At 41.7% G+C, this 14254-nt stretch overlaps 1 protein-coding gene across 1 annotated transcript; it reads left to right on the top strand.

Moving 5' to 3' along the window:
- The first annotated feature begins 4412 nt into the window (after positions 1-4412).
- atp6ap2 (ATPase H+ transporting accessory protein 2) lies at positions 4413-9932 on the top strand. The gene is made up of 9 exons (XM_048979176.1): positions 4413-4559; positions 5285-5415; positions 5535-5663; positions 6885-6980; positions 7180-7317; positions 7548-7601; positions 7840-7989; positions 8071-8190; positions 8619-9932. Exons 1-9 carry the CDS (start codon positions 4481-4483, stop codon positions 8811-8813), a joined length of 1092 nt encoding a protein of 363 aa, XP_048835133.1. The 5' UTR covers positions 4413-4480; the 3' UTR covers positions 8814-9932.
- Positions 9933-14254: the final 4322 nt, after the last annotated feature.

Raw genomic sequence — 14254 nt, 5'->3', positions numbered from 1 at the left:
TGTTGTCAACATGAAAGTATACAATGGAAGTATTTTATTAATTAAAATTGATCAAATGATGCTCACTAGCATTTCTCTATATCTGGAAACTGAAAAAATGAAGTTATATGTTACAATAAAACTATACACAGTATTTTAGGTAGTTAAGTTCGAAAGAAAGCAGTCAATTATACATCATATATTGTGTTGTTACTCCTGGTGGTCTGGCCACATATTTTCATATACATTAAATCTCATATTCTCTCTTGCATTACATTTCGGGAAAAAAATCTTGCATGGCTTTTTATCATCCAAAAAAATGTCACAGCCGGCATCGTGTAGGTAAGAAAAAGGTGACGATCTACTGATGGCATCTGGGGCGCAGCCAAACACACTAGGGACTAAGGGGCTATGAAACATAGTAGGGCACAGGATGACACCTGCTGGCCAAATGTGGACAAGACACATGGGACAGAAACAGATGGGCACCGATCCTGACAAAAAAAAAACTCTTTTTGAACTATTTCCTTTATACTTCACTATTAAAGGAATCTTTCTGATAACTGCATTAACATACTTGCACGTGATGACTTGCACCATGCAATTCAAAGTGACTTACACTTGGCTAATTCACAGTGAATATAACTATAAGAACCAAAACTAAATCAATTGCAAGTGAATAAAAATAATTGCTCCATCAGATAGGTAGGATCAAAAGAACAGTTTTGTCAGGGATGAGGAGATCGGAGGCAGGGCTGCCGCTAGAGATTTTGTGCCCCATAAAAGCATATCATATTGGGCTCACAATCTAGAACAATCGAATTATGTTCCACATTTCTTTGGGCCTCTGTCCTAAAGCAGAGTTAGTAATCTCTACAACATCATTGGCAGCATGTGGCCCAGTTGGCTAAGCCTGTGTGCCTATAATCAGAAGGTCACTAGTTCAAACCCAGTCTCAATATATCTACAGGTCCATGAGTAAGGCCCTTAACCCCCAACTCTCAGGTGTCCCAACAGGTGGCTGCCCTTTGTGGGCAGCTTACTCTATAAAGAGCAAGATGGGGGAGGTGTAAAGACAATCCCCCCCAGGGGGGATCAATGAAGTATTAATTATTGTTAATTATCGTGCTTCTTAGCTACATCAGTCTCCTAATGCCTCAATATAAACACTGTGCTCTCTGCTAGCCTGAACTGAGCCCCAGGTGGCTCCACTCAGTGTGTTTCATTATGTCCCAACACCAACTTTCCTACATAAGATTTGTAGTCTGCAGCTTGGTCTGCACAGGCTTAAGAGTCATGCCTGACGGAAAGCCAATAAGAAAAATCACAGTCTGCTCCTGAAACAGATTTATTCACTGGGACAATCTCTGTACCAGCACCAGGCAGCTATTAAGTGAGCAGAGTTGCTGCCCCCTAGTGAAGCTACAGGAAGTGGATGAGGAAACACTGAAAGGGCAACTTTCAGGAGGAAAAAGCTGGCTCCCTTTGACAGTGTTGGTTGATTTAAGGACAGTTTACAGAATATAATGAGCAGCATTGCTATCTTTTCCCACTTTAAGGAGCTTCTAGGTTGCGTGGCTATTGCCCAAGCTGCTGGCAGGTCGAAGTAATTCCCTCGCACGGTACATTGTAGAACCCTTGGGCTGCCACATGTTGCGACAATCCGGCTGCATGCAAAAAGGGAAGAGAGGAGGGCCCCCCTCCCACCATTCAGAGACTTGTGTGCTGTACAGTATCTTGGCACAGAACAGACTAAAGGTGTTAACCACAGGAAGGCAGAGTGTGTAACAAAACCAGCCTACACCCCCCACCATAAATCATTTACGGTCATTTCACGAGTGCTTTGTAGATGTAATGCGGCCATTGCAAGTACTGATCATATTGGAGTGCAGGCTGAGAGTAAGATGATTGTGAAGGCCTTAGTAACAGCTTTCCATCCTGGATAAAGAGACACATGTAGAAGCACATTTTTTCATGTAAATAACAGGCTAAATTTCAGTCAGTATTGTTCCTATCCTACATTATGAGTCCAGTTGTTTGTGTAATGGTGTCTGCATGTTCTCGCCATGTTCACCTTCACTCCATATACTAGTTACCTTCCGCAATCCAAAAGACCTACCATTAAAGCGAACTGTAGTTTTAAGTTACACATATGTGTATGAGTTATATGCAGTTATTGGCACTGGATTTTGGGGTCTCCCATGGTGAAAGATGCTGGATGGGAAGTTTCCTCTGATGACTTTTGCTATGAGATACATTTTCCAGACCAGGGGACAGATTTTATGGACCCACATACCTGGCTGTCTGGTATTTCAGGTGGCCAGTTGGGCCCCTGTGCATGTATGTTTGAGTGCAATGTGAACCTGTTTGGATAATTAGTTACTGAAAATGAATTTGGAAGGAAATAGCGCTCTTTCCTGTTAGCATACTTGTCCTGGAGATTCTGAGTTAGTCTGGAGACATATGCAATAGGGCCGTGGTTTCCCACCTTTGTTCTTCACAAGTACAATCCCATACTCCAGTTCAGCAGCACCCCATAGACTTCACCATACATCTTTGGACATGTGAAATTCTTAACCTGGAGCTGACATGCAGGCTTGTCCTCCAGGTTTGGTATCCTGGTGGATCTCCATGGTAAGCAGTGCAGAGACCTGTAACCATTCCACTTGTTGGCTCAGCTGACTGCATGCAATTATTACATTAGCTTATGACTTTTCTCATACAAATTCTTTTATATTCAAATTTAGTTTGAACTCTATTATAGTTCATTTATAATTTTAGTTATTCTTGATTGCACTTTAGCTATTAACTGAAAAAAAATGTAAATGAATTACTTTAAAATAACATTTTCTTAATTATTTTGCTAAATTTAATTTATTTCAGCAGTGGCATGATGTGATTAGTATGGTTGACTCAGACATCTGAAGACCAGGTTTTGAGTTTGTGTCCTGGCTCTACATATGGGGAGTTTGTATGTTCTCCCCTTGCCATTGTGGGGTTTCCTCCAGGTTCCCTGGTTAGCTCCTACAGTCTAAGAACATGGTAACGTGAATGGTGGGCGTGCCTTGTGATGGACATTTCCCTGCCTCGCACTTGTTGTTTTGGGGAATGGGTTTGGACCCCCAAGACCCTACATAGAACAAGTGGGTATAGAAAATTAATCATTTACATTTACAAGAGTGGAATGACCTAAGGTTAAAAATATTATTGACATTATTAGTGGACCCACAACTGCCCTAAGAAGAAGATTTTCTTTTGGACGTTCACCATGTTATTGGAACCCTTATTACATCACACACAAATGACATAATTAGGAAATGCTGCAAATAGAACAGCATAAAAGTGAGGAGTGCTTGTAGATAGAGAGGAGGGTCCGTCAGTATTTGGAATTTGGGTTAAAGGCCTTGCTCAAGGGCCCAACGGCGATGATTACTCTGCATCTGTGGGATTTGGAGCCACAACTTTCCAGACATGACCACAGGTCCCTAACCCACTGAGCTGCACACCACACCATTTATGAATGTATTTTCCTTTGGAGAAAGACCAATATTAAAATAACATCTAAGCTCTAGTAATATTATTGGAAGTAGGGCCCTCGCAGTGCCTCTTACTGTAGAATGTTGGTGATGATTAAATATAGAATCAGTGACAGGAAAAATGATGGGAATTTAAGACAAACTGAAGCAGTGAGCGTTTAATTTAATTACGCCTGATTCGCGGCAGAGGCATTATGTCTTTAATTGAATTTTATGGGCATAATTTTCTAGACTATTCCAAGGTCTCCTCGCGGTTGTTGTTGTTGTCTGGCACCAGTATTTAAAACCTGTGTACACAATGTGAAAAACCTAAATGAAAAATATCTGTCAAGGGGACATGAAAAAAACATGGCTCGGGCCCGAGGTGGGCAACACGACAGCTCCGGACAATTAAAGTACTGCATTTGGCTTCAGATATAGTAGAATGTTGCATTCATACATTTAAGTAGCACAGGGTATCTGGCTGCTAACTAGCTCGCGTCAGAACTAGTAACTATTAATGAACCATTAAAACTAGTATGAATAACTGATGTTACGGAATGTAACCAAAGGTATTTTTTCATTTTGTTTTCACTCGGTCTTTTGAGTAGTCCCGTTTTTAGATGCAGTAATGCCCTTTTGGTTGCTGATCGCAGCGTTAGGACCCTCTTGAGATAATATGCTAATGTCCTATATTATAGGGCACAACGTACCTACAGATATGTTCTATACCTGCGGCTATTACGGTACTGCGGTCATGAAGTCACATGACATGCTGATAGTCATGTGTCTATGCGGCTACAAATTATCAGAATTACGATTGGAGAAGCGTTTGGGGCGGTATTACGCTAAGATTCGTTTTATTCGCTATTTTTTCGGGCCGCCGTCTCACCCGCCGTGCTCATTGGATTGTGTCACTGCGAGGCGGGGCGTGTACCCACAATGCTCCGCGACCTTATGTCAGGTGACCTGCCGAAAGGAGAGAGATGATGTCGTCTGTGAATAGTAGGGAAATGAATAAATCCGTAATGGTGCCGCTGCTTGTTTACGCCTTTTTAATTACAGGTAAGGAAAGCAAGTATACGCTGCCTCGTTCAGATGTCATAGCAATGAACTGTCTTGTAGGTAGCAAACGTCGGTATTATGCTCGATGTGACCGTCTCCAACTGTGATGAGATGTTGGAAACGTGTCAGCGGCGGACACACCGAACCACTCGTTACTGACCGATGGTTTGTGACTTTGTCTTGTGATGACCCGTGTATACATATTCTGTGTTGCCAGTGACAGTAACGTGACCGACGGATGCTAATGTGCGGTGTCGCCGCCATAGCTTCATTGCGAATTCACGTCGTCATACGGCCGAGTACAAATCAGTACTTAAACTAGCTTCTCCTTTCTATTCCAGACCGATTAAAATAGCCTTTGTATCGTTGTGACATATCTGTAGTCACCCAGCTTCTGCTTTTCCAGTCATAGGCGACCAGTTGTCTAAAAGATTTTACTTTAATTTTTGAGTATAAAGTATTACGTTTTTTTCCCCCACTTATTTTTAATTTGGGCGAAACCTACGGGCAAGTTATGATTCTGTTTTTTTTTAGAAATGTGTACGATTGGAATTGATCTGCACATAGAAAACTGAGAAGTGAAGTGAGATTGTCATTGACGACAAATTACTTATGTTCTTTATGCTATGGCATGCAGTTCTGAAAGGGAAATCTAAGAATGGTTAATTACTTCAAAAGTGTCCTGCCATGTCCCCATTAAATTCTATATTGTTGTTTTTCTCCAGGCATTCTTTGCGACCGCCTTACGGTCCTTCATGCCCCACAGTATGTGACATTCCGAGAAGGACAGTGGCCAATTTCTGGGGAGAAGATACCAGACCTTGTGTCTCTTACCATGGGGTTTTCTGTGCAGGAGGTAAAGGGTTTAGTTTTGCAGTAATAAGTACTTGTTTTCAGAACTGTAGATGATCCTGGCCACATGCTGCACAGTGAACGATGTGCCTACATGTTTGTGTGTGTGGGGGGATCTTCCAGGAGCTGGGATGGCCGGGCCTGCTGGTTGGCCCCCTGTTTCAGCGTCCTCGGGCTGCTGCACTGCTGGTGGTCAGGGGGGTGGACAGCCTGCAGTTTCCCCAGAGCGCCGTGTCCTACCCACTGGAAAATGTGAGTGATGTGTTTTTTTCCCTGCATTTTAACACCCTTATGGATAGTTTGCTGTAGTCCTTCTACAGCCATATAGTTCATAACAATTTAACATACTGTTGTCAGTTTTATGTTTACTTGCTTATTTCTGTTGATTTGTTAAAAGGCAGAGAATTGTATTGTGTGGAAAATGTATGAAAATGAAAATTGAGACATTATTGATTGTTTGTAGGACTGAGACCACATATCGATTTAAACGGCAGTTTACAAATTCCGTATGTTTGGAGCCAAACTTTCCGAAATTGTCTTCTCCTTAGATGTGGTCTGATACTGTGTCTTCATCTATCACATCACCTCATCCATCATCACATGGGTCCCTATCCCACTGCTCGGGCACTGGTAGAAGTCTGAGCACATTCCCTGCCACTGCCACTGCGTTTAATTTGTCAGCCTTGTTTTGGCCATTTTTGTAGTTGCATTTGGTGCATATAATTTCCTTAAATTGCTCATATCCTGGCAGCACAAGCTCTTGGTCTGTTATCTGTATATGAAAATGAAACTTGAAACTTGGTCTGCTGGGGATGAGGAATTGTACCCTCACATTTGCCATTTTGGACAGGCAGTGACAGACTTGCTGATCATGGTTTTAAGTGGCGATATAGCTGCAGTGGCGATACACCACTGGAGTGTACAGTTATCTTGGATGATTAATCCAGCTTTTCTAATCGAGTTTTCTCAAGACTTTGAAGATGCAACACCCCCCCCCCTTCTTAGCTCAGTGTTTTGTTGTCCTTAATAGGAATTTGTCGTCCCTCTGGCAGAAATGGAAACTGTACTTAGAATGTTAAAATTGAATTATGCATGTGTGTATGGAAGAATTTACATAATTGCAAGTATTGATAACTTTCCCACAGCTTAGATTTTTTTTGCCATAATATTTACTAGCGTTATTTTCCTTTCAATAATATCAACTTACCATTGTAATAGACTTCTTTAAGTTTAAGTTTAGAGTGACTTGTATAAAAATTAGGACCAGTGAAACACAGTTTGACTGAAGTCACACTGTGTCATGAGGCAGGTGGGAGCAGATAGTAAACCAAGCCGTGATAGACTTTCACACAAGCCTTTGATCAGGCTTAAGTTAACGTTGTGGGTAAATCAGGTGTGAATAAACAGGTGGAAATGACAAAGGCTTCAGTACGGATGCTTGACATTTAACACATTTTTGTTTTTTTTCTGCAGCCTGTGCCCTTCACCCTGGACAGCGTGTCCAACACAGTGCACTCGCTGTTTGCGGACGACACCCCTGTGGTACTGCAGCTGGCCCCCAGTGAAGAGGTAGGACACGTGTGGCTGTCTTTCATTCACTGGTTAAGCATGCGAAACATGATAAAAACTAGAGCCTGCTTAATTCTCATTCTCACTGGTAGAGGTCTGAGCACATTCCCTGCCACTGCCCCTGCGTTTCCCTAGAAATATGCAGACAAGCCAATATACTTCCTGATGTCACATGGTTTCCTTCTGCTTTTCTCCAAAGAGGCTGTATATGGTGGGCAAAGCCAACCTAGTGTTTGAAGACCTTCCTGTGACCTTGCAGCAGATTAAGGGTCGTCTGTCCCAAGAGGGCTCCATCCTCACTTCTCTGCCGCTAAACTCCCTTAGCAGGAACAATGAGGTACAGAAGCTGGGAAGGAAGGTTCTTCCAGATCAGCTGAAAATACCATGACAGCCAGTAAAAACCAAACATAACTGTTGAATAAATTGCAAGTTGATGCTAGTTTTATATACTGGTAATGATAAGATGGTTTATGAATTTTTGAGTCAAATCTATACAAAACTTTTCTGCTATATGATTCATCTAATCTCCCTGTCAATAATGCTAATCCTGTTGGTTCCGGTCTGCAGGCGGACCTGCTTTTCCTGTCTGAGGTGCAAGTGTTGCATGACATCGCTGCCCTGGTATGTCCATATCCTGTTGTCCTGCACACCCAACAGTGCATATGTGTACCTTGCCCTACGCATCACCTTGAGCTTCAGTTCTGCTTGACAGCCGACAGTAGCTTATGTGACAGCTCGGGCCACGTGAACGCTCGCAATCAGTTTATCTGTTGAAAAAAAATAAAATTCAGCATAAAAGGTATTACTAGTCAACACACTTTTGGAAAATAATAATATGACCGGGCTCTCATTTTGTCAGCTATTGAGGCACAAGCACCTGGCGAAGGATCACTCCCCAGATGTGTACTCGCTGGAGCTGGCTGGATTGGAGGAGATCAGTCGCCGATATGGCCTAGACTCCCCGCAGTACAGGGATGCTGCCGGTATCCTGGCCCGTGCTCTGCAGAAGGTGAGGACAGTGGCACTAAGCACTGGGGCATGGAAACATTCTGGGTAGGCTGGCTGCTGATTCATTTTCCGTACCGTACAGTTCGCGGATGACGTGTCCGGCATCTATGGCGATGATGCGGTGGTAGAAGTGGTGACGGTGAAAAGCTTTGAGACGCCCCTCACCAGGAAGTCGCGATCGATCCTGCAGTCCAGCCAGATTGTGAGTATGTGGGTGAGCCGAGCTGACACTGAGATCCTGGACGAACCCAGCGCTCGAGTGCCAACTGCAGACAAACAGGACATTTAACCATTTCCTCATCAGTATGAATCTTTGGGAAGGTTAACGATATCCACAGGAGAACGAAACTGGGCAGTGGAACATCGTTTATTGGTGTGCTTGTGGTATAATGGCCGAATCAGCTGAAGAAATTACTTGTTTTGTGCTATAACCATAAACAAACTGGAAACTCCCTGAGAGCTTCACTGTCACCCCAGGTCACTGCACACGCACACAACCCACCTTGTGCAGTGTTTGTGATAGTTAATTGCGGCTCCCCCGGCCACCTTGCATCCTACAGAAAGGTGTAATACTTGTGTATAAAAACCTGTTATACTGATTTTCATACTTGTATCAATTTTGTTCTGCAGAGCAACCCGGGGACCAAGTACAATCTAGCTTACAGTTACAACTTTGAGTACTCTGTGATCTTCAACATTGTGCTGTGGCTCATGATTGGCCTGGCACTGGCTGTCATCGTCATCTCCTACAACCTGTGGAACATGGACCCAGGCTATGACAGCATCATCTACAGAATGACCAATCAGAAGATCCGTCTGGACTAAGCAGTCCTGGCCTCCTTCCCCTTGATTTGTCATGGTGTGCCCTCCCTTCCCCCCCCCATCTAGCAGCCTGGGTTGCTGAGTCCCATTCTCCTCTGATGGTCTTCAGACTTGGCATTAATTTGTTTCCATAATCATGTGGTGGCTTTGCACAGTTGCTCACATGAATTACGGGAATTTGTTGAATATTTGCCCATATCGATATGAGAAATACCGAACTTTTACTTATCCCTTCTTCAATATCAATTAGCTTTTCATTCCATTTAAAAGTCGAGGCACATGTTGTGTAATGATGTCTGAGTGCTGTGTGTGTGCTGTTTGTCAGTACCAAGTCAGACCGCAGGTACACCTTTCAGCGACTCCCCTGCCACCTCGTCCTACAACATACCCCTTGGGAAATTGCACTGAAGTCCTATATTTTTAACGACAGCTGTTTTACAGAGGACTGTGTAACGTCACTGACGCCTTCTGTGTTCTGACGGTTCTCCAGAAATGTGTTGAGGACCATTTGGTTATACCCAGGACCATGGGGTATGTGTCTTTGGTTATGACTTCTAAGGGGCACAGTGCATTGCAAATTTCTGTTTACATCAGGCTGCTGGTGATTAATTAATTCGAGAAAATACCCTGGTGAATCCATTTTGGGAGTTTGCTGGTGTTATAAGTCTTAATGCTAGTTTGTGTATTGGTTAAATTAATGGATATAAATATATGTATATACTGAGAAGATTATTCATTTATGAAGATATTTTAATGGTCGTCGTGTTGCATCATAGTGCTTGGTGTGTTTAGACCCCTGACATTGTCCTGGTACATGGTCACATGTCTGTAAAGGTTGTTTTGAGTGAATGTTCTGTGATTGGTGTGCAACATTCCCATTGCCCTTCGTGTTGACATTCTCTTTGTGTTAAAAGGGGTTTAATTTGCTTTTAGTTTCCTGTGATGTAGAAGTAGAACAGAGTGTTAGTGTGTCTTCATGCAGGCACCCCACCCGACTTCAGTTAAGAGGACGCATCTTAGGAAATTGTGAGCTTTAAATGGATGAGAGTGGCTGTCGTTTTCCAAAGGCATGGGAGATGTGTAACCTTGTGAAATGTTCAAATAAAAAAAGGTCCACCTTGAGTCGGCTGTTGCTTCTCCATCATCACAACTGCAACTGAACACCAACATAAAACTAACTTTTGTAGCGGTAATTCTGTGTTATGTGCAAATTCTAAAGGTGTCTCCTTTTTTTCCTAAAATGGACAAACATGTCTGCAAGTGTAAGCAGTGCATTTGCTGCCAGTTGTTCAGACTTCTCTCAAATCGCATTTTAACTTTGTAGGCCCCAGTTTCTTTAGTTGAACTCGGAAGCAACGGGCACAAAGTTAGTTATGTGCTTTTCACTAACTATAGTATGCAACTATGACACTTGTACGAATAAAAAGCGTAAAGGATGCTGAAAAGGTACTTGATACACAAAGTTTCTAACCGACATGGCGAAGTTGGGAGGATCTGACGCAAGTCTTTCCCTGGACTCAGGTTTCCTATATGTCTTAGAGAAACAAGCAGCATGGTTGGTCTATGCTGATCATAGATAAAATGCACTTGACACAGAAGGAACAGAAGATGATATCCAAGCCTTTGGATCAAAAAACAGATGAGGTCTATTGCTTTTGAAGTGTTTCTGAAATTGAAAGGACTGATTATTTCCTATGTTCTAAATAATAATATTATTAATCATAATGATCCATTCAGCCCCCCCCCCCCTTAGTGTTACTTTGAGACCTCTTGTAAATGGTGATTGAACCCTTGTCTCCCACTACAGGTAGAAGCTGATCAACCAGTCAATCATCACCAATATTTCAGTAGGACCCTACTGGTGCTGCTGCTAACTTTGAATACTGATAAAGCATAAAATTCGGACAGCAGTGTTGGAATTTTTAACTATATATCATGAATCTCTCCATAATGTCTGTTTCACCAATATTTAATGCAAAATACTGCTACTACTACTACTACTACTAATAATAATAATAATAATAAAGAAAATATTGCTCAATAAGTGAGAGAAAATTGTGATGTTGATTATGAGTAAAAAACTAATCATGATTTGTGTTTTACTCCTATATGCAATGCATGCAATATTACGCCTACATATTTTTGTTTCAGTTGGTTGAGTAACAATGGCCATGCAGAATGTATCAGAGTCAAAAGTAGTTTGGCTCGGAAATGTTGCAAAGTCGATATAATAGTTGGAGCAACTTTGAATATTCTAGCACACATTCGGGAAAAAAAACTACTTAAGTGTAGTAAAGAAGTATTTGTACCATGTTACTGTGCACCTCTGGTCTGTAAGCCTCAGGGTTTGAATGAATGAATGAATGAATGTTGCACTTATGTGGTGGTTTTCAAGACACCCAAAACGATTTACAGAACCAATGAGGAGTAACTTCAACCACCACCACTATGTAGCCCCCACCTGAATGACGCGACGGTAGCCAATCTGTGCCAGTATACTCACCACACGGTAGCTAAGGTGGTGAGGGGGCAGGAGAGAATTCACCAATTAGATACAGGGGATGATAAGGAGGCCAGATTTGATTGGGCCACAGTGGGTAATTTTAGCCAGGAGATTCGAGTACCACCCCTACTCTTTCAAAAGAAGAAGATCCTTGAAGATCCTTGAGAGGCTCAGGAGCTCAGTTTTATGTCTCATCCAAAGGACAGTGCCTTTTTTTACAGTGCAGTGTCCCCATCACTGCACCACTCACTGGGATTCACTCTTCTAGCAGCAACCCTGCTTTCCTAGTTGGTCACCCATCCGTGTGTCAGGCCTAAAGCTGCTTAACTTCAGATGGATCACCTAGTCTATACCGCAGGTGGTATAGCTGCTTTGAACCAGCGACCTTCCGATTCTGGGTAGAAATCCTTAAAACCCACAGAACCACACACTGCCGCCAGCATTACTGAGTGTGGCCAAAAAGTTATTTTATGTCTTAAAGCAATTAAAAGTAAAAAAAAAGAAAGAAAGAAATTGGCTTTACTACTACCATAGCACAAACAGTAGACAACCTTCGAACATTGCTTTCATCAAAAACTCAGGTATCGTTCTGCTCTAAAAGCTGTGTTGAGAAGCTGCCGGTGAGAATAACCAAGCTGCCTTTGTATGGAAGGAGAGAGTCGCACTCCGCAGAGACAGCGGTGCTACCGAATAGGACAGCGGTGGCAGAGGTGACGGACACTGAAGGCGGAGCGGCAGATGCTCAGTACGTATAAGCTGATATCTGCCGAGCTCAGATACGCTCCTGCACAAAAAGAGTGACATTATTGTCGCACGTTCACAGTACAAACACTGGGCGGAAAATCTCCCCCCTCCCCCACCAACCGAGCTCAGACCAAAGTAAAACATTGTGGTTAAAAGGACATCTTTGCTCTTGTATAGATGTTTTGCTGTGGTTTTCAAACGAAATGTGTGACTGCTTTATTTTTATAGTTTCTATTTGATTGTTTAAAATCAATTTTCTCTGTGCTTTATGAACAGGACAGAAGGCGACATCATGAACAGACAGAAGAGCGAAAATGAAATAGCAGCTAATGAAGAAAACATGGATCTACGCCATTCCATATCACTCTTTCCAAACCGCGAATGCATCTTCTTTAGTAATTGCCGTTTACTGAGACTGGAACTGCAAGTAAAAGCAAATGCTTGCTGACATTTCTGTTTCACTGTACTGGAAAATAAAGACAGCAATATATCAAAGATCGAAACAATCACGAAGTCAGCGCACTATAACCACAAATGATGAGATAATGAGAACTTCAGTGCACATAAATCTACATGCATCATCTTGATTTATTGTAAAGTATATGTCTTTCAATCGTTACAAATCACGCACCCATATTACTGTTTCTGTATACAAACTGTAAATGTGTTACACGAATACTATTGATATATATATATATATATATATATATATATATATATATATATATATATATATATATATATATATATATACTATAATATATAATTATAGTTTGTTTTATGCATCAATCCATGTTGAACATTCCTGAAACAAGAAGGTACATATTAATTTCAGAAATACCTCCAACTTCTTTTATCTTTTAAATTAGCTAGGATTATAACGATCAAAATTAATCTTAAAGTGATGGCAAGAGTCTGAATGACATAACATGTCACATGGCTGCTCTTCGTAGTTTTGGGCGCCAGAAGTTAGATTTTGTCATCCATTGACCACGTCTGCAAAATACAACAATTTTAGCTTTTTCCCCAAGTGCCTGAAGATATTAATCAGTGTTCAACGTGGATAGCGATTACGGATTTTTATTTTAAGTTGGATCTCTCAGGCAGTGCAAACAGTTTTATCAAGAACAGTTCTGTCATAAAAACGTACCTATGATATTCAGCCTGATCGTGTTAAAAAATGTGATAACAGTATTGCGCAGTAGCGCAAAATAACATATTGCACAATCATTTGTGGTAAATTTTATCTCAGTTGGAGTACCGCCGAATTAGAGCAGTATCGGCACCGGTGGTCCTCCTGAGCGCTGCAGGTACCAATAAACCTGTTTCTTATTACTGTCACAGCGGATGCTTATGTTCTCCCCAGGATTAACTGGTGTCACATTCACGTTAAACAACAAACAGACAAACCCGGAGATTGAAAATTCATTACCCACATTTATCTATTTTCCCGAACAAGGATAACGATGCCTCGACTTACCCAAGCAGATGTAGCACATAAATCTTGCCTTTGTCATGATCATGGTTGAACAGTTTAACAAAACAGTTATTCTCTTGCTTTATGCTCAGCAAACAGCGGACGTGACTTTATTTGAAATCGACCGCATACAGGCAGCCCGCACAAACCTGGTAAACGGTAACCTTAATGTTAAAAACAGTAAACAAAAGACCACTGTCTAAAAACAAGTTTTGGTTATGAATGCGGTTATTGATGATGATATTTCCATCTGCCCCCCGTTTCCCTCAGTCGATAAACAGGAAAAATATATAGACACTTCAGCGTGTGGTTTGAAACAACTGAAACCCAATAGCCTGCTGTATCGCAATACATACCAGCTGTGCGTGCTTTGCTCATTTTAATCATTTAAATGTCTTAAATATCTGTGAATCTTTGTTGCCTGCTATTATTTTGAAATTATTCCAAACAACACATTTTTTGTGTATTTCTTGAGACAAACGGTGACTTATCATCAACAAACTGAAATTAAACAGAAACGCAGAGCCATGCAGATAACAGCACATAAAGTGAGCCTGTTTTAAATGTTATGTGTCGAAAATATTGAGGAGAGTGAGGAGAAGTAAGGGGAACAGAGAGGAGAAAAGAGATATCGAGGTATGTGGATAAGTAGGTCTATAAAGGACCACCGAACCGCCATCGCTCCTCGGATGCCATCAGTATTATACTTTATTGGTTAAT

The sequence above is a fragment of the Brienomyrus brachyistius genome, chromosome 16 (genome assembly GCF_023856365.1).
Source record: "Brienomyrus brachyistius isolate T26 chromosome 16, BBRACH_0.4, whole genome shotgun sequence".
In the NCBI taxonomy this organism is placed as follows: domain Eukaryota; kingdom Metazoa; phylum Chordata; class Actinopteri; order Osteoglossiformes; family Mormyridae; genus Brienomyrus; species Brienomyrus brachyistius.
Note: the sequence above shows the minus strand (reverse complement) of the source record. Positions and strands in the feature narration are given on the sequence as shown.

Excerpts from the sequence above, each read along its gene's own strand:
- atp6ap2 (XM_048979176.1), top strand. The coding sequence starts at position 4,481 with ATGATGTCGTCTGTGAATAGTAGGGAAATGAATAAATCCGTAATGGTG. Across the intron at positions 7,990-8,070 it reads TGGCCCGTGCTCTGCAGAAG|TTCGCGGATGACGTGTCCGG; the intron begins GTGAGGACAGTG and ends CGTACCGTACAG. Across the intron at positions 8,191-8,618 it reads TCCTGCAGTCCAGCCAGATT|AGCAACCCGGGGACCAAGTA; the intron begins GTGAGTATGTGG and ends TTTGTTCTGCAG.